Genomic DNA, 27,982 nt, shown 5'->3' with positions numbered 1-27,982 from the left:
GCGTGCTGCGGCTCGGGGTCGTTGGAGGACACCGTATCAAAGGTGTCCGTTTACAACCTGTTTACAGCACGGTGCTATAGGGTACACAGTGGCTTGTCTACCGCACCCATTCAGCTATAAATACTAGAGTCCTGTGTTTGTCTCGTGTGTATCGGTATCACCCTAGATTGGACGAGGTGATTTGGAATCATGATCATAAATGCAGTTGTTCCCTGACTGACTTAAGTCATTTAACACATGAACAAATTCATTTTCCAAACTACAATAAACCCTTTGTTACAATGTTTTCCTTTATTTTCCTTTTTATGTATACAATATTCAAAAGCCAGACATTGGAAAAGGTATAATCTGTTATTAAAAATGGCACATTTATTGCTACATTACTGTTATATACAGGACAGTTCTCAACTATATATATTTATATATATATATAAAAAAAGAGTGAGTGAGTGAGGCCCTCAGAGGACTCTGCAGCAGTCAACTGAGGCCTCACTCCATGATGTCAGGCTCTTTACTTGACACTCAAACTCCCCCTTTTGAGTTCATCAAAGATGTGACAAAACTGTTGAAAGCAAGTTTTTATTACTGCTTTCTTATACCAAAAACAAGTCCAAGCCCATTAACTGAACACTTTTCATCATAAAATTGTAAATTTCTGTCCATGATATGCGCTCCTGCAGTGGGTAAGGTTGCTTTTCTGGAGACTGTATAGTTAAAAACAAGGTTCCTCTGAAACAAAAGGAAAACTGGGTCTATAGCTCAAGGCTACTGTAATGTTCACTGAATACTAATGACATCAAGTCACATATTGATTTTCCCCTGTAACAAATCGGCAATATTCATTACACTTATTGATACTGTAATATTTAAAAAATAAAATAAAAAATTAAAATACAACTCTTTGAAAGAAGTGTTCAAAACTTCTCACAAAAAGTCACTGTCAACGTCACCAAAAGAGTTGGAAGAGTAAAATGCCAGAGGTGAAAATTCTCACAGAAGACTAAATATACGGAAAACCACTGCAGCAGAGGGCTTGCACTCTAATGTACAGAAAATGCTCCAAGTCAAAATAGGCTCCAGCTACTACAGGGAAAAAATAAAATTAAAGAAATTAAAAAAAAAAAAAAAAAATTTAAAAAAAACTCACTCCCTACACTGAAACTGAAGCAACACAAACACTTGTCTATTAATGTGCATCAAAAGCAGACAATCAGAGCCAAAAGCAGCATCTCTTGAACCCTGTTATGTCAAGTGATTTAGCAATGTAGAGCAGATAGAAATTAACTCATGACCTGGACCCATTACCTTAACTAAAAACAGCAGTTTGGACAATATAATCCAGTTGAATAATTAGAAAAAAAGGAATAAAAACTTAACAAGATCTACGTAACATTTATTTATTTAACTAGATACACTGAAAGAAAATCTCTTTATACCATTTAAACTTCTTCCTGAAAATTGAAAAAAGCATTAGGAGAAGGTAGGGTGGGGGAATGAACAAGTACCTTTTTAATCTCCATGGTAAATGAAATGATATGGTTCACAAAATAAAACTGTCTTAAATGAAAATACAAGTTCAGGCACTGATAAGGTATCACTCTCCCATCATGACATCTTAAGTCTTGAGAATGAAAAGGCCACACTATTGATTTGTATAGGTCTTTTTCTTCATCTCTTTTTGTAGAAATTAAACACACAAAATGCTCTACCTCCCATTTGTGATTACATGTTGGTAAAAAAAAAAAAAAAAAAAAAAAAAATCATTCACAACATGACATGAATATGGGAATAACATCACAATAACACTGTTTTTGTTCTCCATATTATCTGTTACCTTACACCCAAATACCAGCGTCTGCCTCAAAAATAAGTGTGCGGGACACTCGAAAAGCGAGCTACACACTGAGAGCCGCTTGTCTGAGGGCAGATCTTAGAAAAAGGTGAAATGAAAACTAGTATACTGTACTGACAAAAAAACCCCAGAAAACAACTCTGACAATGAAGGCGATCCACATTTGTATGGTAGCTACATTCAAAAACCAGTTGCATAATTACGGTTCGAGACATAAATCCCTTCCCACGTTTTGCCTTGGTGCCTCGCTGCTAAAGAACACTTCAGCAAGAGTGTGGTGCACGCAAAATCCCCAAATGGAAAGAACAAACTCATCTGGGTAGCTGATTTAAACGCCTTTTAACTAAAACTGGAATAAAAGGATACACCAAACGCTTTCAACATTTTTTTTCCTTTATCGACTGTTGACCCTTTTCCACTGCCATCCCGGTTCAATTTGATTTGAACAATTTCATTTAAATGTCAAATATCCCCTTATTCAGCTCATCTACAATACACTCTAAACTTCAAACTAATATTGCCATTTATGTAAAAAATCTACAATGTATAGACTAACAAAAAATATATATATTTATATATATTTAATTCTGAAAAATGAAACATATCAGAGTAATGTATGAAGTGAATTTACATGTCACACTTCTCTCACTAAGAAACGTGACGACAAACTTACTCAGGAGGAAGGTGGGGGGCTGTAATTCAGTGGGAATGCTCATTTTGGAAAAGTTAACCTCCAAGTACAAAGGCTTATCCATTTCACCATTTGTGGGCTGAGGAGATTCATTATTCAAATGAACCCAGATTGTGTAGAATTTCATTGAATCTCTCACCAGAATGTCAATCAGGGGGAAAACATGACATTGCTGCATCTGCTGGTATTTTCAGTAAACCAGTGACAGCACCGAGCATCATTTATCAAGTGTCTCTGATGGCTTTTATACAAAACTTCCAGGGCTGAAATATTATACGTCTTCAGACTTCCATCCTAAATCTATACAGCTGTGCTTATGTGTTTTGTGTCCTTGCATGCTTTCAGACATAAAGCAGTACAAAAACTTGAACTCAGAACAAGGGATTCACTGGAGTAACACTAAAATCTGTGGTCGACAAAAGAGGAAGAACGGTTTTGTAGTGGTAGACTTATTCTACCGCTCATAATTCTTAACCTTCAAGAAAGGGGTCTTCTTTTCCAAGTCTCCAGATGCCTTGTGGGATACGACCGGGGCTCAGTCAGTGACTGTCACTTGGTCAGGCTCCTGTCTTTTGTGTAAAATGCTTTTGAACTATCCAAACGTTGACCTTTCCCTTCTGACCCTTCAGTAACGCTCCTCAAACCTTTTGCTGTTAAGATCAAGGAAAAGTAACAGAATTTAGACAATTCAACTTCAACTATGGGCTTGGTTACATAACATATGTAAGACTGTACCATCACGCTGGGAATGACATACATTAAAAATAATTGCTCATACACATAAGCAATCCCTCACAATAAATGTTCCTCACATGTAAAGCAATTTGCTTAAATGTCAAATAGAAAACATGTAACAATTAGGCACAAATCCTTGATTCAATTTGTGTTTAGGTCTCCTTTCTTTAACCAGAGCACCTCTCGGCAGTGTGTGAAGTCCCAATTTGTGGCAGGACAAAAAGTACTCCGGGGTTCCAACATATTGTGGAAACCAAAAAGAAAAAAAAACCTTACATGTATAAAACAAAGCAAAACTTAAAAAGTTCTTCACATTTGAGCTTGTAGTCATGGTTGGGAGTGCGACAAACAGGCTGTGTCAGTTTTGGCAGTATGCATGTGTGTATGAGTGTGTGAATGTGCATCTTGAAAATTGAACGGACAATACACAGACATGTCCACATATACACACACTGAGAATAATGGGTGGAAGAAATCTGTTAAGGCCACATCCTCTGACAGCCAAGGGAACACCATCAGATCTGCAAAAAAACACAAACACTTATTAATTACTGTTAGTATTCCATTAACTAAACACTGAAGGTAACATCACAAACAATCAAGTATATCTATGTATACATTTTAAAAAAGGCACAATATGTAGCATGTGAAGACATTTCTATATATGATTATTTTATTTCCAATGTGTGAACAGGTTATAACATTCTTTTAAAAATGTCCATCTTCCCTGACTTTCTCGGTCACCTAGTGGTTGTATCACACTTATCATACAATGGGCTCCACTGAAACTATTTGAGCTAAGAGCAATTAATTTGTCACACCTATAACAGCTGAAGCCAACAGAAATATCATGCACAAAGACTTCATTAACAGTGGCAGGAACTATGGGATGAAGTGGGAAAACGATGCAGAAATAATGGCGAAACCTCAGCAATAGGTTTTGCATGTGTTCAGTAAATTTCCCCTGTGTTATTTTTGTTTCTAAAGTCTAAAAGTTATACGGAAATTTAATTTTTCTACATGTTCTAATGTTCAATGTCAATTAAAGGCTTTTGGTCTTCAACACATGTAGTCTGTGTACAAGTAGACTATTGTTAGGTTCATACTATATCAGAAACATAAAAAATGAACAGAAACAGATGATTCAGTTGTGATTGTGGCAGCCCTAATACCTACATCCATGTACTCTGATTTTTATATGCAGACCTGACTTTTTCTGTTAAAATCCTTATGCTTAGAAATAGACTTAAGCAACGTCCACAAATGATTTGCTCTCAGCTCACGTAAACAAACACAAATATTACATATTGTACCTTTAACTATGGTCAACAAATACCTACAATATACAGTCACAGAAAAAATTATGAGACCATCAAAAGTAATCAAAAACAATGGCTATGCAATCAAGCACCAACTCCTGTGTGTATCATGTGACTAAAACAGACGGAAAAGAAAACATGGACCTAAAAGCACTGTTTTTGGCAGTACAATGCCATAGATATTGATGGAAGAACTTAAGTGATTTTGGTTATCATCAAGAAAACTATGGAAAATGGATAGATATCAGCTCTGAAATTAAACTATCATTATACTTGTCCAAACAAATGTACCTTTAGTTGTACCAGGCATTAAAATGAACAAGAAACTGAGGACAACAAGGGTGGTCTAATAATTTTTTCCACAACTGTATTAACCATTATTTTATTCCTACCTGGTGTTACATGTGGCCAACTGGGTTGTGGCCATCTCCTGCCATACTAGGATGGCCTCCTGAGAGCTGCATGGGTGCTTCACCCACCACGCCAGACACCTTTTCCTCTTCACGACGTTTTAAACACGCTGCCTTGGGGTTAAGGTTACGCTCTGAGAGAGGGAGAAAAAAAAAGACAAGAGACAGGGTTTTTCAGATTCCCAAAGTGAATGTAACTGAGATAAACAAACCACTGAGCTTTTCGTTTTTAAATTGCTGGTGAGGGTAGTGTTGGCTCTGTATGCCTCTTGCAGACTGACCTCTGACTTGTTGTTCTAAATTGAGGATGACATTGACAGCTTGGTGCAGTATGAGAAGTTTGGTCTGAGGTTTGTCGTGGCTGAGGTGCAGCTGGCACATCCTCCCAAGCTCCTTAAACGCCTCGTTGATGTCCCGTACTCTGAGGCGCTCGCGGGCATTGTTAGCCACTCGCCGTTCCCTTTCACGCTCCATCTTCACCTCGGGGGGAACATCCTCATCATCTTCATTGTCTTGACTAGTTATAAACGGAGAGGAAATAATGAGGCCGAGGGCAGAAGAGATTACAAAAGAAGCCATCAAACACTGAATTTTTCATGTACTAAATGGGAATTAGCAGGATGTACATTAACTGCAGGACCATACCTTCACAGAAGACATCAGTATTGTATGAATGCACTACAAATGAGATGTGTGAGCAGTTAAGCGCATACTATAGAAAAGTGAATACTGGAAAGAAAATCCAAGAAGCAGCATCTCCTACTTCAGATTATCACTGGATCACAAGTTTATCCCACAAGAGGTGGACATGTTCACTTTTAATAGTATACTAAACCTTGTGTCAGCTGTGCCTACACTTGACAACAAGCATTATGTGCATTTGGATAAAAGGGGGGGCATTTTCACTCTGAAATCATAATGTGTTGTGCCATTATCAAATGAAGGTTTTCCATTTCTAATTCCAGATGTTTTACCTGAATGTTTATGTTTCCTTAAATCAGTTTTAAATTTGACAACTCCAAATACAGAACAGCTACTGAACTAATTACAATCAGGCATGATAATAAAGACACCAGATCAATAAACATGTGCTTTAAGAGATGTCTGGCAACAGTCCATAAAGCACAAGAAATTAATTCTAGCAGAGACTTACTCATCTTTCTGGTCTGAAAAGCCAGAGAGCATCTGGAGGGTCAACGCCTCCTTTCTGTAAACGTGACATGAGGGAAGGGGGATGTCGACAGAGTTAAATACCTGACACAGTCTGGGCTACCACTGGGACACACAGGAGATAACTAATGTACACTTCATTGTTCCCCTTACGATCTCATAAGACAGTTTTGACCTAAAAAAATCTCCACCTTTGTGGGATAAAATATTTCCCCCTTAGGAAATGTGCAAATATGTTAAAGAAAGGTTAAGCAACTTTATTTTAAAACACAAAAGCAGAGTAAAAGGATTCTACCTTGTTCGGTTGCGTGCTACCTTGGCGTCCTTCTTTTCATCGTCGGACTTGTCTGCAACAGATGAATTTTCATCATCCTCTTTGTCTTCTCTTTTGATGTCTGAGCTGCTGGAGGAGTGTGTGGAACGGGCCATACCACCAGGGAGACCTGAAGACACAAACAGATGTGAGAATGTGTTTCTGAAACCACTCAATTGCAAGTGATGGGCTTTAATCACAGCTCTTGGGGAAGGGATATAATAGTGTACAAACAAAAACATTACTGACAATGTTCAGAGTGAAGAACTATATATTCACACTAAAAGTCTTTGAATGTAAATTTTGGATGCTAGATATTAACACAATGTTCCACGATAGAAAATATACTTTACTGTAGTTTTCCAAATATAAAATAAACTAATATTTCCAAAAGTGTAGAGTCTTACTGGTGAAGCCTTCGGGCTGGCCAGCGGATGGTGTGGGTCCAGATGCATGGTGACCGTGCAGAAGAGTGCTGCTGGGAGGAAGGCCTGTCGGCTCCTCGTGTTTTCCTCCCTGCTGAATATTAAGGACAGTGAAGTTTTACAATGACGCACATTATCAACAACACTACGAAACTGCCTACAAAAGCCCCCCAGTTCACAGTTACAGACCTGGTTCAGGATGCCAAATAATGCAGCTCAACCATTATTATTTAACACTAGCACATTGACCTGTTGGGATCCACGGTTTCTAGATGTGGTAGTTTCTATGCTGTTGTATATTTGTGCATGCTGTACCACATTTGTCCAGCAGTCACCGCCAAAGTGTTCTGGGTACAGAAAGGTGATTGTAGGGCTATTGTATTCCAAAATGACTAATATCTCCCAAAATGTTGGTCCTATCAACTTGCCGTTTTTGCTAGTCTCTTCCTTGACCAAAAATACATATGGATGCCAAACTGCAGCAGTCGAGTCTTTCCAGATTTTTTGTGAGTCTCCAGACACACAGAGGCCACTTGGCTTTTATAATATGGACGGTGAATGCACTATAAATACTGTTTTACATATAATTTTGTTTTTTGGACAGCAGATGGCATAAATGCTATGATGTTAAGCATGAGAAAAAAAATTAGTAAGTAATAGCGTTCAGGGCTATTTTTTCCTTGCCTGTGGGAACACAACACTAATTTAACAAGAAAGGCAAGTTGTGCAAAATGCTGTAAATAGAAGTCCAAGGCACACAGGCAACCTAGGCTTGACTCTTCACATGCAGTATATATTGTATTTACAAGTGTGTAATATACTTCATATGGACACCAAGTTAAGACAAATGTACAGCCATTTTGTTTATTTTTTTTACATTGACATCTGCAGACCAATGTATGTATATAATGAGCATTAATTTAATTTACGTAATTTCATCAAAGTCAAAATCTCCATGACATAAATTAACATTTGTTTTGAGCAGAGCAGGTGACTCACCAAAGCAGGATGTCTGTTGCTTAGGGCAAGGCTAGCATTGGGGAAGGCTGGAGAGAGGGCCCCGAGGCCCCCGTTGTGTACTGAGGACAGCAGGCTGTGCATGTCCGAGTGGGTGCCTTCCAAGCCAGGGCCTTGGCCCACAGCATGGCTGCGCAGTACGTGTATGGCCTCCTCCAAGCGATCCTCCATTTTACTCTGCTATAGAAGGACAAGAAACATGAGCTCGGATCAATATGATAAATGCTATTAACAGATAATAAATGCAGATCATGTAGTTTGGAGAGAGGCAGTGCATTAGTGCACTTGAGATACCACAGTAAATGAAGTGATACAACTTGAAGATTAGAATACATCTTGCATTGTTTCTTGCTTCAAACCTACTTTGATGTGTCATAGCAGTGAAATGTCTGAACATACCAGTGCATGTGGTTGCCCTTCATAGTTGGGTGTGGTTGGTCTTTGCCACTGAGACTGAGCTCCTGCAGAGAGAAATATTAGTACAGTAAATGTAGTAATGCCTTACCTAACACCAGATGGAGCTGCAGTCACATTTCTGTGCAGAGCAACATCAAGCATGCAGATGCATCATTTTGACTCCAACAATTTCAACTGATTCATTTTTGTGTGCCAAGGTTTCAAACAAGGTTGCAATCAAAGTGATTACGTTATATAAATTGGACTGATGTACGTATTCTGTGGCTGAGATGAAACATTTTCCAAATTTATGGTTACATGACTGAGTTAAGAAGAGGAATAGAGAAGAGGCTAAAAACCACCCAAATTCAGTTTACCGACCAAGTTCCAGGTTGATGTGAATATTTCATCATGAGGCAGAATAGGAGTTAGATAAATCCAGTCATTTGAAGAGCATAGTATATGTTTTACAAAATGAATCTTGTTATGTTCATCTTGAAGTGACACATCACAAGTTAAATTCAATTAGTTTAATTAGTCAGCTTTCATATTTGACTCAAAAATGAATGAGTAAATTAAATTTGTAAGATTCCGTTTTTTAAGGGAAGTAGTAAAAAGTTCAGTTATTTCACAATACCTGTAATTCCCTGTGGAGACCCAGGAGTCGATGGAGCTGAAGAGAAGTTATTACTGTTGTGGTCCGATGGATAAATCTGGAAGAATTAATCACAACATCTTAATACTTAATTCAAAAATCCCACATAAAAACACTGAAATATGGCTGAAAATGTCAAATAACGTCTTCCACATACATGAAATACAAGTCATGACATTTTAATATAAATCAATTATAACACATTTAAATATACATGCATAAATATGAAAGATAACAGCTGAGCATTTTCAACAATTTAAACATCTTCAGACAAATCAGTCATAAATGGAAAACAACAACAACAGCAAATAATCTAACAACTCACTGAGGCAAGAGCCTTCCCAATTTCATCTCCTGAACTGCCAGCTGTGGTGCCGCGGTTAGCTGTACACAAATAAACAAAAAAATATCAGATGACTGTAGGAGATGAATTGATGCCACAAGCTGCCAAGATGTTTCTTTCTGTCTGACGTTCTTACCCATGATGCCGTCACCATTAATGGCGGGTGTGTGATTGTATGTGGAGGGGGCTGAGTGGAAGCCATTGACTTCGCTGCCGTGCAGAGGATAGTTCTGTGGGGACAGAGGCAGGGGGTGACGCTTCTGGAGAAGGAATACAAGCAGCGTCATAAGGCACACACACCTTAAATTAACATGATAAATGCATTCATCTTGAGCTTTAATAATTTTTAACAATATTCAACAAATGTAATGCCTGCCACAGTAATGGATAAAATCAGATGATAAATGTGGTGTTTTGTTAAGCAAAAGATGATTAAATTATAACTTAAATTTTACCAGATAATTTCCTTGACGTAACATGATGATGATAAAGTGAAATGAAACATGAACAGGGTGATCATGAGGTCCATCTTAAAATGGAACAAAGGCTTTTAGTTCTACCCACCATCCTGTCCTGTGGATTAATTGCAGAGAAGGAGCCTGGCTGTCCGATGTGAGGAGAGTTGCCCAGCATGGCAGAGTATCCAGAAGATGACCAGGGATCTTCTAAGAAAGTGGAGACACATTTGTACATATGAATGCTGTACCAGATTTTCAGAGAGCAAATTTACTAAACAAAAAAAAGTGCATCTCCAAGACTAGCAGGGAAACAATGCAAAGATTACCTTGCATGTAGAAAGAGCCAGGGTAGACAGCTCCAGGCTTAGCACCAGGATATCCGCCATTTTCCCTGGAATACTCATCACCAGATGTGGAAGCATACACCTAAAAAAAAACACAAAGTATAAGCAGCTGTTCTGCTGTTTCTACATGGTCTTCATACATAAAATATCTTTGAGATACATTAAGATTCTAGGTTTTAAAAACACCGGTGTCCTCTTAGTATGTCACTCTGAGCATCATAATGTGAAATGTGTCACCAATGAAGTGTTGATGTACCCAAAACCATTTAATTATAAGTAGCATCTAGTGGCCACAAGATGGCAAGAGGGAGTCTGCCAGGAGAGGAGGCAGGCCGGCTCCTTGCCTGTGGAGGAGAACACAGCGGCCATGGCATGCTGGGCACAGCGACGGCTTGAATCCCAGTGCACAGTGAGCACTTCCTCTAGCTCCCAGGACCCCAGTGACATCGCACTGCCTGGCCTGCAGCCCCTCCCTATAACACACTCAGTATCAGCTCGCACACATACCATGCATTCACTGAGCCAACACACACACGCATGCACACTCCACTGGCAATACGCTCAAACTAGCAATATCACATTGTGTATGGCATCAGAGGATCGTATTCCGGTGTGTAAGTGCAGGAAAGATTAAAATGGACAGCTCTGATGAAAGTGAACATATTATATTAGTGCCTTAAAGAGTTCAATTATGCATCTTCCCTTTCTACATAACGCTAACAAAAATGGATGCTGAAGTGACACACAGATCCTCAGTTGTCTAAAGCCAGAGACTCAAGATGGACATGAGAAGCCCTCAGTTTTCTGACACCATCAGAGACCGTTCGGTCCGTGCTTCTCTCCTCTGTAGTACATGGTAGAAAGAGGAAGGGAGAAAGAGAATGGAGGCTACGCTGCAAAGAATGCTAATCCAGAGAAGGGATTTTTTCTGTAATTTGATTTAACAGGGAGAAGTGGAAAGGGAATGGAGAGATGCACTTCTAATTACAGAGCCATCTGCCTGTTCCTGGACCACATCCAACTCCACAGGCAGCTGGGCTGAGGAGAGGGAGCGAAGAGAGGGAGAGAGATGGGGGCTGGGATCCAGTCATTGCGAGAGGGAGGAAGAGAGAGAGAGAGAGATTGCAGTGGGTAGGGGGTGGTAAAGGGGCAAGGGGGAGGACTGAGGGGGAAAAAATGAAGGCCCTGATGATTTATGAAATGGGTAGAGAGATAAGGGGTGTTGAAGGGGGACAGGAGAAGGTAATCTAAATGACTTAAACAAAGCTTGATATGGCCAGGGGAGTGTGAAGGAAACAGGGGATTTAAAATGATCACGGTTAATTCAGGGGAAAACATGATGGAGATGGCTTCATTTAACAATAGGCTTTGAGTTGTTCTTTCACGGGGAACAATGTCGAGTGAATCCTGCTGCTCTAGATGGGAACAGAGAACTACACAATGACGGGTGCTGCAGGATAATTGTATTCTCAGGAAGAAAGGGGATTTCTAGGGTAAAATCCTCAACTAATAGGGGTTTAATGTAATTCAGGTTATGACCGTGCAAAGGTCTCTACACTAGAAAAGCGTGGGCTGTGGCAAGGGGTGGGGAGTAGATGAAGATTAACATCAAACTAACCTCAAAGCGCTTTATTCAACCACAAAGGTTTTGTGGTTAGTCTACTGGACAACTACTGTGCACGAGAGTTGTTGTCTATGTTGTCAGACTGTTGCAGGTGAGACGGGGTGAAGGTTCACTGGGGTTAGGGCAAGGATTGAGCGTAGAGGTATTCATGTGTTAGATGTCAGTTGGCTTGAGAGGAAATGTGAAATATCCTTGAAAAGGCAACAATTTGTCAATTAACAAAAAATGACTTGAGAACTTAAAGTAGATAAAGAGCATGTTGGAGGGGTGTTGAAGAAAAGTACGAAAGGAGGGAGTGTGGGAGGGAGGAAAGACCACAGGATCATCATCGGCAGTCATTAATCTGGGCTCAGACACGGGGCTAAGAGGCCTCACAAGCACCGCGCCTCACAACTGGGTCACTCACAGGGGGAGGCCCACCCAGGCCATCATGTGGTGAAGCGTAGGCGGAGGGCTGGGTGAAGTGGGGGAGGGGGGTTCACACAGAGACATCTCATCATTCGCACTAAAAACCACGCAGCAATCGTTCACACTGCGGGGAATGACTGAGGTTTAGACAGTGAAAAAGAGGGGGCCTCGGCTAGACAGAGTGTTCACACTCAATCTCTGATGTCATCGAGACACGGTGCATCTACATGCTGAGCTTTCTGCAGCCACTTCAACAAGACAGCACCCACAGGTGGAGGACAGCACACATGTCACTTCCTGAACGAGTAACAGATGAAAGAACGGGCTGAACACTTTACAAGGGGCAGCTCTGATTGTTCTCTATGCCAAATACAAGTCTGTCATTGCATCTGCAAATTAGTGCAGTGCATCAGGGAGTACACAAAGTAAAACTCCTTAAATTTGCCTTTTCTATGCATTGTAATGTAGTATGACTGTGTAAGCCTTAGAGTCAAATTGTGCGCAAAAACTTAAAATCAAGTTTTGGTCATCTCTTCATCTCTGATGCCACATGCAGAAACACTGATGCTACAAGTGAAGAGAGGTCCCATACCTAGTTAGTCTTTCAGGACACTGTCATCTGAGAACTACTGTAGCGTGAGGACTGGGTTACAGAAAATGTTTGTGCAATGGCAATATTTCATATTGATGAACCAGTGGCAGCTCAAGCAGCAAGAGTGGCATCTAAATGCAAATGTAGCACAGATATCTACCCTGTAAGGTCCTATTGACTTGAAATATCCTATTGTGCATCTCAGAAGGTAATGCGTCAATAGTTTGAGGACCATGAAGGAACTTACATGAGCAGAAACAAAAAAAAGAGCAGAGTTACTGTTGTGCCTTGCATACTATGTAATATTCAAACTAAGCAAATAACTGTGACTCATCTAGAGGAGGTGAAACTTTATGGACGGCGTGACTGGTGATATTAAAAACCATGTACAATGGGTAATATTCACATTTAACCAATGGTTAAAATCTATGAATGGGACAGATTTGCACAACTGCAGCTTGACTCAAATCTTTATGAAGTCACTGTAAAAACAATCGGTGAGATTCATTCAAGATATTTTCAAACATGTATCAGTGACTAACGTTTTCAACTATGTGTGGTTGCCATTATCCACACACATGCTGCATCAGCTGCTGGGAATTTTGGGCCCAGTGACAAAATGTGACACTTGGTAGAGTAAATCAAAAAACTCCTTACAGCCTGGGCCTACACGCACACGCTTGGAGTTAAGCTACTTAACTTCAGTTAGTTTTAGTCGACAACAACTTTAAGGAAACAACAGTTAGAAACAAGCTAATTAAATAATCAACTCACTTCAAAACTGGTAAAGAACTGAAATGTGTGCCAGACAGATTATCAGAGTAGGCCTGTAGCCAGACAACTTTGTTGATGTTAAGTAAATTGTTTGTTCTTTAAAGAAACAAAAAAATTCCTTATTAGCAACATTGAATTGGCTCCTAACTAACTGGCTATGTAAAGCCAGAGTGTTTCATGTATTACACTCCATAAAACATCTATACAGTGACTTTTCTGGTTAAGACCTGCATGTTTTTAGAACGAGCATAAATTAAATCCTGCCACTGAGGAAGGCAAGTAACCAGACTTGCACCTCAAAATCCTATAAAACTGAACATCTACATGACAACTAGACCCTGAACACCACTTGAAACCACTTGAGTGTAGTGTAAAGACAACCACAGTGATGATGTTTATTGGGGCCTGAGTTGCCTGACTGTCAGCTCACTGAGAGTCTGCCTGAGCAGAGGGTCTTTACCCCTGTCTGTCACAGAACTGCTCAAGCAGAGTGGAGAGAGCAGTGTTTGTGTGTCTGTCTATGTGTAGCAAGTGTGTGTAGTGAGAGAGAATATGAGAAAGCGAGAGAGAGAGAGAGAGAGAGAGAGAGAGAGAGAGAGAGCGAGAGCGAGAGCGAGAGCGAGAGAGAGAGAGAGAGAGAGAGAGAGAGAGAGAGAGAGAGAGAGAGAGGCCTGGCTGTGAGCTGTGAAGGCGAGCAGAAATAAGCTCTCACCGAGGACGGCAGGCCAGGGGGTTTCCGTATCTTCTTTGGCTGGGTGTCTGCATACAGGCAGGTGGGGAGACAGAAAAGGTGAAAATGAGACAAAAACACAAATAAGACATTAGCATAGAGAGATTCATCAGCTCAGATGTAGTACCTCTGTGTACCTGCTCTAACCAATTTTGAATGCATGAGAAAAAACACACTAGTATGTGTTTACCAGCGTGTATGAGCATATCTGCATGAATGAAATGTCTCTGCATATTCATAACACAAGGATTATCTAAATGTGGCTTTGTTTTGAAATGAATTTTCAGACGCAGACAAAATACTACCAAAATAAAAGATAATGACCATATTTAAAAATAAAAAAAATGCACAAAAATAAACACATCTTTGTTGATGTTAAGTCTATTTCATATTTGTGTTCCAATCATTTTAAAAGGGCAAAGATTAGACAACCAAATATACAAAGGTGTCTCCTGGCCTATTTTTTCATTACACATCACTTGTTTATTCCGCTTGGCTTACCTATGCCTCCATCAGGGGGTCTTCTCCTGGGGTTGTTGGGGTATGAGGGGTAAAACTGTGAGCCAGACTTCAGACCAGAGGGGGACATGGCATCTGGGCTAGGCATCGCTATGTCACTAGGAAGAAAACCAGGCTAGCGGGACACACAGAAACAAGGTATTACTAATAATAAATATAGAGGCGTGGGAGAATACAGCATAAACAAACAGCTTCTCTTCTAGGAAATGAGGACGGCTAATTCAAAATGTTTAACATGAAAAGAGAAGTGAGAAAGAAGGGCTTCATTTGCACTGACACATACAAATGTATCTCTCACAAGCTCATATGGGATAGGTGACGTACCTGGCTTCCAAAGGGAGGGTACGGTGGCCTCTCATTTTTACCTGTAAGATTAAAGTGGACATTATTTAAACATCACAGCAAGTGAAACCCGGAGCTGTATACACACATATGGCATGTGCTAAAACAAATGAAAAGTAGGTTTTCTAAAGTACAAAAAGTCCAGAGATGCCCTCCCCTTTTTCAGTACGCTCAGCTGCATAAAGCCGCCTGCCAGACAAAACCCTAGGGAAGGTTTCTGCTTCAGTGCCCTAACATCCTCAACATTTAACGAATGAACACAGCCACACATGCATGTAGACGCACATACACATTTGCTAAAAACAATTTTTAGGTCAAAACAATGTATGCACAAGGGTCGACTTGATCACTATCAGTCGGACCACTTCAGAACTGACATATGACAAAGCAACAAGATTAAAACTTTTCCAGATTTTTAAATAATTGTTCAACAACTGAAAGCCAATAGTGAAAATGTAGAAACATACCTGCGATCCCTGAACTAAGAAATGGAGAGGACAAGCCTTCATGTTCATTGTAGTGGGATCCTTCACCATAGCCCTGTAAGGATGTTACAAAAAAGGGTAAATGCAGTATCTTCTGTGTACTCACATATAATAATAGCCATTCTTTAAAACCATAGATATCTTGTAAGCACACCTATATGGCTTAGTGGTTCAACTTCTTCTGCTATCCTGTCTAACTAACAGGATCCATGCCAAACAAATCTGCATCAGCTCGGGGGATTCAAACCGACATTCTTAATTATCAACTTGTGGTAATCAAAGCTTGCTGCATCTATTTCACCCCCTGTTCCTTGTATTTACACAGAGTTGTGCCAAGATAGTTACGGCGGATGTGAAGCTGCAATTACCGGTGGGCTTCAACAGAGGTTCTGGGCTACCAGAGAGCTTGCCAAATCAGGATTCTGAGCCAAGGTTATTAGGTAGAAAGTAAAACTAGCACTTCAAATCAAATGGCACATGGCATGAAACGTACTAAGCTTTTGTGATGGTTTGGGGAAAGAGGCAGCACAGCATAGTGATTAACAGAGTGTGTGTGTGTGTGTGTGTGTGTGTGTGTGTGTGTGTGTGTGTGTGTGTGTGTGTGTGAGAGACAGTATCGTGGCATCTGGTGTTAATGCTAAGATGTCAAAACCTAAACTTTTGTGTGACTCAAGAGTGTGATCGTGTGTGTATTTAGATCTTACCCGTCCTTGGGTAAAAGAGGGGCTGTTCTGTTCTGCCGAGGCCCAGGACCCGGAGCCGCTGCGCTCATCTAGTGCTGGAAAAGACAAATTGATAAGACAGGTCAGTAGACCTGCACGTCAGTCTATGAAAGACATGAAGGAATCAAAAAGAAGAGATGAATAATACTGAAAAAAATCATTTCCAAATCCCAAATGGGAATATATGATTATACTACATGTCACTTCAGGTGTGTAAGAAATCCCTGATGCTGGATATGTATCAAGGGAATGTGTCACCATGTTCTTTTCAAAACATTCAACGTTCTTAAGTGGGCACAATGGGCTTGTATGAGCCAGGAGAGATCACCAGTATTGATCAAAGTGATTGCTCTTGCATTCAGCCAAGACGCAACATAATGTGCAAAAAAGAACATAGGAAATGTGGCTCAGTGTTACCATTAGAGTCGCTCTGTAGGTACATATATTCACATCCCTAATGCAATGAATGCGAAGAAACACACAAAAATGCCAAAACATAGCATAAAGCTGAAACATGAACCTCTGTGTTTTAGGTAAAGAAACAAACGATGTGTGGCACAAAGGAAAAACACAGCCAAAAGACTGGTGGAGCAGAAAACTCCAAAATACCCCCATCATCCCCTTCTCCCTGTCTTATGCACTAATGCTATCCAGGCTCTCTGGAGACACAAGGCTTAATTGCATGCTGATTTGCATAATTGTGCATATTAATGCAGTTTCCTTATGAATATTCATATTTTGTCTTTGATTTTTGCCTAATTAAAAAAATGTGTGTGAGAAAGCAAAAGAGGGAGTGAGCGGGTGGAAGGAGAAAGCAAGGGGAAGAGAGAGATAGAGAGAAAGAGGGAGAAAGATGGAGAGAAATAAGAGGGAAGGCAGAGTGAGGGGTCTGGGCGAGATCAGCAGCCTGGCTGACGAGTGAGAATGAGTGATGAGACTAACAGAGCGGTGCAAGCACCTACACACGCTGCGACAGCCGTGATCTATGGAGCTGATGCCAGTGGCATGGAGAATCACGCAAGCAGGAGGAGAGGGGACCTCAAAAGATCAGCCTTGTACACTGTCAGATCGGCCCTGTCGAAAAGGCCACAGCAACTAATAAAGTGCAGCACCACCGTCAACCATGTCCAACAGCACAGGACATTGGTGATGGGCTCAGTGCTAAATAAAGAAGACAGACTTTGCATGAAGACACTTCAGCCAAAGCACAGTGCCGGGAGAAAAAATACCAAATTCTCCAGAAAAAAAAAAAACCTTCTAGAACAGAGACATCAACAATAACCTCATCCTATTTTTGCTAATTCTTCTCGTCTTTTCTGTCTAAATACACACTAGCTTTAATCAAAATGGCTGGTATTATTTTCACATGTACAACACGTTTTCAAATGAGACAAACACTCAAAATTATATTTGATCACCGTCAACAACAACTTGCACTCAGCAGTCCAACAAGGCCAACCAGCAGAGTTAAGAGAGGAACTTCATAATGTTCACAGCCTTTTCCAATACCCCACTCATCCACCTATGAAAGCTCCATTTGGCCAGCGGGGGAGCAGAGGATAGAGAGAAAGCACGGCTGTGCAGGAGAAGTCTGACAACATTGTTTCACACTTACTGGAGTAATTAACTTGGAGGCAATTAAAACAAGGTGAAGAGCTGCTGAGGTGACACTGACGCTCAGCCAACCTAGGAGAGCCAGACTATGCCAGAAAAGAGAGATATTTGTTTTGCTGTTGATCTCTTGTCATGTGTGATATTTACTGTCACTACAGGCAACCAGAATTATTTTAAAAAATGAAAAAAGTCTTAAATCATCTGCCAAGCTACACATGCTGTTAACAAAATTAACTACCTGACAAATCATTTGGAGTCACAAGCTACACATTAAATTTTCAATGATGAAATCTGGATGCCGGTTACACTTTTTTGGTCACAACCTCCACTATGCTGTTCATGCACAAACAAGCCTCTTTGCATGAGCAAGATATTTAAGTAGGCCAGTAATGTATTACTAAATCAACTACATTGGCCACTAAACATATTTTTAGCACTTTGTTTTAAACCAACTTCCCGCCTGTGACCTAAAAAGTTTCCTTTAAAAACTGTAAAAACACAGAGCCTGCATTTTCAGTAACATTTAAGGGTCAAAACTGGATCTTTTCTAGGATTTGTTTCATCCTTATTTCATCACTTCCCTGCAAAGCTTGTCATTTCTCCGGTTGACTGTTAGTGCTGTTCATTGCCTGCAGAAAAACTACCAAGCCAAAGCAGTCACACTGCTGTTATCAACAAGATACCTTTAAAGTAATACATAACAATATCATTTAACCCTATATCCACTGTTTTTTTTTTTTAGAAATTTTAAGTAAATAGTAGTATAATCATTTAACACAAAGTAATTTTTCCAACCCTTTGTAAATGTACAAAACAGAAGTAAAGCACAAATGTTACTAATTGTTTAGTTACAAATTAATTATTTTTTAACAGCTAACAACTTCCTGAACTTTTGCACAATCGACACAATGACAGACAAAAAACACAAATGTTGAAATTGATCTGAATAACCCATCAATTGGATACGTATAGGAAAAATTTCAGGAGACAACAAGTTCTCTGGACATACAGTACATCACGTGAATCCAGATTTCAGCGTGACAGGTGTGAATGTACTTCCAATGAAAGCCACATAGCAAGACAAATACCGACTCACAACCAGAGCCCAGAAAAATATTTATTTTCTGAGCCACAAAGCCTTCTCTCGGCTGGAGGCTCTGAAAACATCTAATTTAGTTGAAGGGAAGCCACCATCCTTTGAGATTTCCTTATTCCAAGGGCTTAGCTGCTCTAGCTTCAACACACGGATGCACAGTAAAATACTGTACATAAAACAAAGTAAAGCAGGTATACAACCAAGTGCAGAAGTCACAAACACAACTAGTACGCCAGTTACTGCGAGAGACCACATGTGAAAATTCACAATATTGTTTGTTGTGATCTAAGGGAAGTGAGCCGGTCACATCCCATGGATTTGTGTGTTTGTGTGTGTGACGGGGGTTGGAGACGTTGCCAGCAGCTGCAGAGGTGACAGAGGAGACGCCTGCCTGAAGGCTTGTGGGCTTGGCCAGCACCCACCACACACTGTCACACTCTGCCTCCCCTACTTTTCAAACATCCCATACTTCTTGCCAATCCCCTCTACCATCCTCTCCCCTCCACCCGACACACCCTTCCCCACTCACACACACACGCTCTGGCCACTGAGGAAGGGAGAAGGACGCCTAATGCAATTAGCACCCCTCTGAGCACTTTTGTGTTGATGAATAGAGGTGGTCTGGTAGGCCACTAGGCTGCTCACTGCAGTTCCCGCGCTGCTGGGTCCCTGAATATACAAGCTGCCCACGTGACGTCAGAGATGGACATTGTTCTTTTATGGTCATCATCTCTATAATAAATAGGTTTCCTTGGCCTCAGCCATATAACATATTGGAATAATGTACAATCTTTGGCGTTGATTTTGATAAATTGGTGGGCATGGTCTAGAGATAAATGGTGTATCTTAAAAAGTAATATAAATCCAAGAAGTCCCGTATTATCTTGGTAGCTTATCTTATTTTTCCCCCCTTAAATATACACACACAGCTGTACACCATGCTTAAAAGGCACACATTCAGAGTGTTATAACTTGACACAGATCCATGAGAACCTCCTGGGCTGAAATTTGCAGATGTTAACATTTTGGCTCCTAAGTGCTATTAGAGGATACCTGCAGATCTCCCCAAGTTAAATGTGACAGCTTGAAGTATCACATTAAAATGGGTGTCAATGACTGGGGGCCACACTTTAGGCCATGAGGAGGGGAAAAGGAATTAACTCCTCACTGCTTAGTAATTGCCTGCTGTAATAGAAACAAACAGGATCCTGCCTTCCCCAGGCTGATCCCTCTATTCAACGAGCGCTCTCTTCCACTCTGGCCACTCGCTGCATGCTGGGCTAGTTTAAGAGGCTGTGAGCTGTGGGTGAGGGACATTGTCTCAGGCTCAAGCCATTTCCTGCAGATCAGTGGGGGTAAAAGCCCTGTGCCGTGTTGGGGGAGGAGTGTTTTACACTTCAGGGTGGGGGGAGTCGTTTCAAGTCCATAAGCCCACTTTTTTGCCTTTGTTCCTCAGTGGCCAAGTTCTCACTCTGGGGAACACTGGGGAGTGTGACTCGATTTCACACACCAGGTTGGCAGGGTGACAGGAATGAAAGTAACACGACTTACTAATAACATTCAGGAAGAGAGAAAGGCTCACTTAAAAGCTGTAGGTGCAAGAGGTGGGTAACTGCTAGCAGCTAGTTTGCACTTAAAATAGTAGAAATAAAGATCAAGGGTAGTGGTATGATCTGGCAGATGCGATAACACTCAGGTAAATACATTAGTGAACTTGCACACAGTTCTTAATAGTCTTTAAGTGTCAGTCTTTAAGAAGACAGTAGTCTACATGTGCTTTTTATCTTCATAAATAAATGAAGAATTCCATACTTAACGGCAGCAGGCTGCTAAATGAGAATTACCGTGACATTGCTTACATTGAAAAACGTTCTACAAACGACTGAATAAAGAAACAGAGACACATTGTCTGCTGATCATGTGTTAATGAAATAGTGTTGAAAATATAGTCCTTCAAACTGTGTAAACTGAATATACTATTTTTGGACATATATGGTCTGTAGTAATCTGTAGCTGGGGCACTACTGATGAAAGTAACTATTTGCAGCTCAGTACTAGAGGAAGTAGACTTTGAGTTAACCAACCATAGCAAATTGTAAAGACATATATTTAGGCTATATGCATTTTGATTGCTAAGATCAGTTACTTCAAAACAGAAACATCGTAAATAATATAAGGTAAAGAATCATCTGCATAGTAGATACAAAGCAGTAACACTAATTACAGATTTCATGTAGGTTTCTTTACAAATTCAAGTCTTACCTGAGCCACTAAACTGACTGCTGGCGAGTGTCATTGTCCTGTTCTTCCCATTGGCTACTGGAGGCGCAAACATCTACAAGACAAAAGAAGAAAAGGGACCATAACTCAGAGAGCAAAGGCAGGCACACTTCACACATCCCATTTCCACTCATAAAAGGTATCACATACGCTTGTAGCTTAATTGCAGTGTTTTATTGTTTAACAGTTTGGATCAGTGTTTAAACAGTTTTAGATATAAAATTTCAGAAAATGCGAAGCCCCCCCCCCCCCCCCCCCCCCCATGATAATTTTCAGCATAATGTGCAGGAAGTGTCCTACTAAATACAAATGACAAGTGATAGGCCTTTGTCTTAATATGTAATTTACAAAACTTTGGAATTTACGTCTAACAGTCGTGTGGCTTTTTAAAATCCACTCAGCCACACACCAGCTGTTTTGAAAACACTCTGATGAGGCAGTGGGTTTTGTCACAGAGCAAATGTGGGCTCCGTGCCTCCACAATGGGGCTATGGTGTGGTCTAAATACCTCCTCTGTGGCATCTTTCAGTGACGTGGTCAAACTCTACTGTACAAACCGTTTTGTAACTAGGACATGTACATCATAACACAATCTGCCACTACCACATATGATCAGGTTTTCTGTTTTTTTTTTTTTCTCTTAACTCTAAAGAAGTCAGTCCAACAACCGATCTAGACACCATGTTTGCTTCTGTTACATTTGTTTTCAGATATCTCAAACATGTTTAGTTTTGCTTTATTCTATGTCCAAGCTAACAGGCATTCCTTAGCATTCCCTAGCCAGCAAATACAGAAGAGAAAATTCGTTTGTGCAGCATTTAACAGTTTCTCAACCAATTATCAATGTCATACTTATACTGAACATCTGCTGATGGAAATTGGCAGCTGATCAATCTGAGCATTTCTAACACAGACCCAACCGTCTAGTGAGAACCGCCCACAAAACCCCTTCACAACATGCAGTGTTTTTTTTCCAAGGGGTGCTATTTCCTTTAAGCACCAACAATATTCATCCACAGAAATCCAGTTTAAGCGTCACAAAAAGCTAGTCCTGTTGCTATACAGAACTGCATATAACTACATCATAATGCGTCAATAGCTTCTATTCTAATGAAATTAACACTTCAGTATTGATCAACTGTACTTTGTCAAAAATATCTCATGGGACATGAAGCCTGCTGACAAATATTCATTAGGGTTTGCAGTTTGAAATTACCTGCTGTGTCCCATATATAACAATTATCCAGAGTTGGCACTATAGTCCTGCCAGCAATTCTGTTTATTTAGGAGAAAGAGAAACAGTTCTATAGGGGTTTTGGGATGTTTATGTCAGCGTAAAGCTCAATAAAAGCTTGAAAACAAGTACATAAATGCAAAGCAGAATACCTCAACCCACTTTGTACATAATATCAAAAGAATACCTCTGACAGCATCTCTGTGAAAATGTGTTTCCCAAAACTAAGAAATGACAAAAACAAATGCATTTTCCAAGAAAAATGCAAACGCTATTCACTCAGCCCAGCTCATATATCACAATATTTCTCTCAAAGATTCTGAAAACTTGATGTTGACTGAAAACTGGCTCTTGTTGTCACACTAAAAAAAGATTTTTACTGATTTCTAGTCATTTCTGATTGAAAATGAACTTTCTTATGACGGTAAATAACATGTAGCATGCAGTCGGGATTTACCTTGTTGTTGCTGTGTCTCTGCATCACCCGTATAATTGAGTTACCTATACTTGAAGCCTCATTTTCACCCATGACCCTGAGGTTTAATGGCATGCTACTATGCTCTGACATAATCATCATTACCTCTTCATGCTGAGAATGAAGGACAGAAATTTCTTCAGCCTACCAACTGTTGAAAAATAATCTACATTTGCAGCAGATTTTAAGAAATTTCACTCCCCACTGTCTTTCTTTCATTACCCTTCTCTCTCTACGTCTTTCATGGAGACCTCCAGCTCTCATGTACCCAAGTTGTTTTGCACTCCCTCTAACGCTGTCCCCCCATTGCCACCCGAAACACCCCGGCTGCTCTCCCACTCTCTTACCGCGCTGAAATCCAGGAGGTCGCTGAGTTCCTTGTCAGTTCCCACTGCAGCCATTCTTTGCTGCTGTTCGTTCATACCCTTCAGTCTCTAATAAACCCTATGAGAGAAATTTGCAGATATAGGATTTTAATGGCACTAGCAAGAACAAAGAGAAGTTACATGTAGCTCTTAAAAAAACAGGGAACGATGATGGACATGAATCATTCACACTAAGTCTACCTTTGTTAGATTACCCTCCCATAATACAATGATTCAAATAACTAAATTGACACACCGGTGCCACGATGTCAGCATTTTCAGCTACCTACTTATGACCGATGCATAAAATGTGGTTGTTGTTTAAAATATCTGTCTGATGATATTAAACAAAAAAAAAAACCCTGGTGAAAATTAAAATCTTGAGCATTCAAGCAGTTAAAACACGAGAGTCTATTGTCTGCCGAATCACAGGTTACCCAACACACAGTTAAACTGTTACCATGCTGATATGGAGTCCAATGAGTAAAACATAGAACATTAGGCTACTTACCACTACACATACTTAAAAATGCTAATTTCTCTCTGACACTTCCTTTCCAACAAAGCAGTGGAAGAGACACTGCCATGAAATGATGAATATGCTGCCTTTAGTCAAATCACTACCAAGTAATCACCTAAAAATTGTCTTTCATTTTACGCAACCCTGGTAAATAACACAACCATATGTCGATCATTGCTACATAAAAGAAAATGTAATACATTTACAATTACAGACATAATTGGGACTATTGTTAGCCTAAGGAAATAGGGGTGAAAGGCAGAGCTAATGACTGTATGCAAACACGTCATTACCAAATTACCATATGTCAACTCAGAAAGAACCTTGTCAAATGACATAGTGAGCATGAATACTGGATTTACCCTGTGTTTTGCATTCCACTACGAGCCTAAGGCCGCTCTCTGATGCTGAGCGGCGGTTCTACAAACCTCACAGGGAACCAGTGGTAAGGGAAGCGAGGAGGAGGAATAGAGGCACTTGGACACCAACAGGTGGTGTGCTTTTACAACCTTTTTTGTAATATAGCACTAACATAAATTAATACCATCAAAAAAGAAGAGGATGAATATCCTAGAGGAAATACAAGTCCCAAAATGTAAACATCATTCATGATTTCCTCACAAGATATAAATTAAAAGCCAATTTCAAGCTAAATAAGATTGTGACGGAGAACAAAACTGGATTAAAACAAAATTATAGATGTGATATTTTTCTTAGTCTGTGAAGGTGTCATAGGTTTCTTCAGGGAATAAAAACAATGCAGTACAAGTGGAATGAACTCAGGGCAGCATAACTAATTTAACCTTGACTCAACTAAGAAAAAGAACAACACAGTGACACAAGTGCAAACTGGACAGAAATGCATCTGCCATTAGAAAACTTTTGGATATGATGACCAACAAAAGATATCCTATCTAACATGATCTAAATAAAAATAACATCTTCCATTATTGTTAGTAGAGTAGAGCACATGGAAGGTTTAATGTAACAAAATGGCATCTTCAGCTTCTGGTGGATCAATATTTGAAGCAAGCAGATTAGGGGTCTTTGTCACCCCACACAAGGCAAAGGAGAGGCAGGTCATTCTCCACAAAAGAGCCTGCACTTCCAATGAAACAATCCACAGAAGTGAAGAACTGCTTTAGGATAAAAAACACACTGTTCAACACTGATTCCCAAATACATCTAAACTAACAAGTTATGTGGTTTTCACACATAACAGTAGTTTCCTCTAAGTGTGTAACAACCCTGTAATTACCAGTGGACAAAGAATGTGTAACACAAATTCAAACGCATACTTTCATTGAGATTTTGCTGTTATTAGTTTTCTCCCAAAACGCCAAAAAACAAATAGACGAAAGTAGTAACTATTGATGTATTTATGTCAATGCTATCACTGCGCTAACAACAAGGGTCGGCTTTACAAAACAGAAATGCAACTGTTGATTCACATCCTACACGATAAGAGTCTTGTGCCAGAGATATATTTCCATAAATAATAGCCACTATATGTGAAATTGTTTTGTTGTTTTTTGTTTTTGTTTTTTTTGAAGAAATGACACAAACATTTAGGAGTCCACAGGATGTAGGCTGTATATTATTTGATCATGTCCGCTAGGCCACATCCAGGACCAGGCTGCTGCTGCTGACAACTAACCCATTCACGATTTATTCTCAACTATGTTACTAACACCGTACAAACCATCATCACCGGTCGTGTATTCTTATAGTAAAAACAAATTGCGTATAAAACAAGCGCGGCGACTCTAACGGTGGTTATAGAGAACAATGCTTCAAAACTTCATGCAACAAATACTGAGCTCTTTCTTTCACATATTAGGGTTCAAGTCGTGCATTATGAGGGAGTTCAGTGGAGAAGACGGTGGGGGTGGGAGCAGGAGGAATTTCCTGCCAAATGTGCAATAAAATAAAGTCTAGTTGGTGGCCAGACACTTCCATAAAGGAATGTTTAAAAGGCTACCAGAGGGGTTTTATGGAAAGTTTGTTTCTGGCTCTATGGGAAATACGTGTAGGCCCACAACATAAACTTTAGCTAAAATGCTCGACAACATAACACGACGCTAACGTTTCATATTTATCCACACTGGCTAGCATAAGTAACACAGGCACACGGCGAAAAAAACAAAATCTGGCTCGTTAGGCATGACTAACATTTAACGTTAGTGGAGTCTTTTTGCAGAACAAAGGAGTAATTTCCTCCTCTCCGTGGTCGGTGCGGAGACCATCACACACTTGGCTCGCCACCTCAAACCAGACAAAAACTTACATCCCCCGCTTTAACCACACATTCCCAAAAACTTTTCGAAAATTGCAGGCGTCGAAATCGCTGTCAATGAAACCCATTAAATTCATGCTAGTCCCCCCGAGTGTGAAGCGAAAGATAGTGTTTTTACCTCTCTCCAAGTGTCTGATATCCAACAGTAAAAAGAAAAGCGGAGACTCGCAAGGGGAAAAACATAAAACTTCAAGAGAATTTCGACCTCAGTGCATGAAACGCATTGGAGCACAGTAGATGTCTTCCTTTTGTCCCGGTAAGCCTGCTTTTCACACAGCGCCCACGTGTTTGCTTCAATGTAACAAGTCTGTGTGCAAACAAATCTATTATAGTAACTAATCTCGCGTCTTCCTTTTTTGTTGTTACAACTGAGATGATTTCATTCTTCTCGTAGACATCTTCACCACCTCCGTCCACATTGTCAGACGCAACAACGTATCCCTCCGCACAAAAGTGAGGGCCTCAACGCCAGCGGTGTCCGATTTCAAACGCCTTTGAGAGACGGGCCGTTTCGGTACAAGAAAAAATACTGCTTCAACGTCCCTCGGTTTCCAAAACGACGAAAACGCCTGATTACAGGTATTGCTTTTGCCTCCTCGCGTTGTGTTCCTCAAAATGCGGGAGCGCTTCGAGCACTATGTTGCCCGGCGGAAGGCTATCGTAAGAAAGTTACCTGCGATTACACAGCAGCAGCTTGACGAGATGGCACGATAAATGCGAAAGAGCACAGCCAATGGGAGAGCACAGTTGGTTGTTTGACAGTAACCATAGCCAATAGGCATCTATAAGTACGGCTTGTGCCCGCCTTCTTCTTGACGCTCACTTTCCCTGTGTGCTCGGGAGGCTGGCTGAGGGGGGCTCCAACATGCCCGCTGACATCATTTTATTACTCTGGTTGCCGTGTCCTCCTCTTCTTTCTTTACAATAACAACAGCAGCGGTTCAGTAAACATTATGTTACGTTTTTAGTGTATAGTTTAGCGTATTGGTTTTATGTATGCTTTGTCCCAACACGTATGCTACATTAGCTAGCCTATTCTTTTTTTCCAGTAGGAATCAATTAAGCTAGCACAATACACGAATTATTTCCAGGTTAAAGTTGTTGATACGTCAGGATATATTGATTTCTTGATTTTCGCACTAATGTTATATGTTCTGAAAATACTAAGATGTTTTAATCCATAACATTACCTTTGTGAATCTAACGCCTGTTTGTTAATGTAAATGAAAACTTATTTTTATTAGCCTGGTCCTCTTATTCAGGCCACATTTTATTATTTTGTGTGTGTAATATGTAAATAGTGAAACAAAATTAGCTTTATTGTTTTATTTCTGTGTTACATCTGTAAAGCAATCCATAACTTTAATGTTAAAAATATATTAATTCCTAGAATTTAAGAAACTGAAACCTGCAGATGTTTGGGATTTTTTCTGCACAAACAAGCAAACATATAACTGATGTTGGAAGTAGCAGCCAATAAATATTTCGTTCATTATTGCTTCATCAACTGATTATTTCTGCTCTAATTTCTCAGCAGTCCGCCTCATTGTAAAGGAGCCGATAACCATGAGATCAACACAGCCCTAGTAACTGTCTGCTCCAGAGCAGAGTGGAGAGGAGGGAGAGGAGAGGGTATAGGATCATGGAGTGTGTGTGTGTGGGTAAGGAGGAAGGGGAGGGGGGACTAAAGTAGTTCAGAAAAAGAAGAAAAAACAGTTGAGATAGGGAGGGCGCACTGGATGATTGCAAATTTGTCAGTAATAATAAAACACTGCTTT

The 27,982-nt window shown here is 40.2% G+C and overlaps 1 protein-coding gene across 9 annotated transcripts; it reads right to left on the bottom strand.

Moving 5' to 3' along the window:
* Positions 1-267: 267 nt before the first annotated feature.
* On the bottom strand, positions 268-26,881 carry tcf3b (transcription factor 3b). Of its 9 annotated transcripts, none has more exons than XM_030131923.1 (21): positions 26,323-26,881; positions 23,371-23,467; positions 21,297-21,369; positions 16,307-16,380; positions 15,585-15,657; positions 15,100-15,140; positions 14,758-14,890; positions 14,239-14,285; positions 10,111-10,210; positions 9,891-9,991; positions 9,463-9,586; positions 9,309-9,367; positions 8,966-9,041; positions 8,332-8,393; positions 7,915-8,109; positions 6,898-7,009; positions 6,473-6,620; positions 6,161-6,214; positions 5,289-5,524; positions 4,990-5,141; positions 268-3,799 (listed from the first exon to the last, which is right to left on the bottom strand). In XM_030131923.1, exons 2-20 carry the CDS (start codon positions 23,443-23,445, stop codon positions 4,996-4,998), a joined length of 1,929 nt encoding a protein of 642 aa, XP_029987783.1. In that variant the 5' UTR covers positions 23,446-23,467; positions 26,323-26,881; the 3' UTR covers positions 268-3,799; positions 4,990-4,995. The 9 variants fall into 9 exon arrangements, with proteins under 9 accessions (XP_029987783.1, XP_029987782.1, XP_029987780.1 ...); XM_030131922.1 differs by having other exon boundaries at positions 7,915-8,112; positions 9,891-9,988; XM_030131920.1 differs by having other exon boundaries at positions 7,915-8,112; positions 26,323-26,880.
* Positions 26,882-27,982: the final 1,101 nt, after the last annotated feature.

This window comes from Sphaeramia orbicularis, chromosome 4 (assembly GCF_902148855.1).
Source record: "Sphaeramia orbicularis chromosome 4, fSphaOr1.1, whole genome shotgun sequence".
NCBI classification, from domain to species: domain Eukaryota; kingdom Metazoa; phylum Chordata; class Actinopteri; order Kurtiformes; family Apogonidae; genus Sphaeramia; species Sphaeramia orbicularis.
The sequence above is the reverse complement of the archived record's forward strand: the minus strand, read 5'-3'. Positions and strand labels throughout refer to the sequence as shown.

Coding starts and splice junctions, on each gene's coding strand:
- tcf3b (XM_030131920.1), bottom strand. CDS start 23,445: ATGAACGAACAGCAGCAAAGAATGGCTGCAGTGGGAACTGACAAGGAA. Junction 21,370..23,370: donor ACCTCCTGGATTTCAGCGCG/GTAAGAGAGTGG, acceptor TTTGTCTTGTAG/ATGTTTGCGCCTCCAGTAGC. Junction 15,658..16,306: donor CCTCTTTTACCCAAGGACGG/GTAAGATCTAAA, acceptor ACATCCTTACAG/GGCTATGGTGAAGGATCCCA.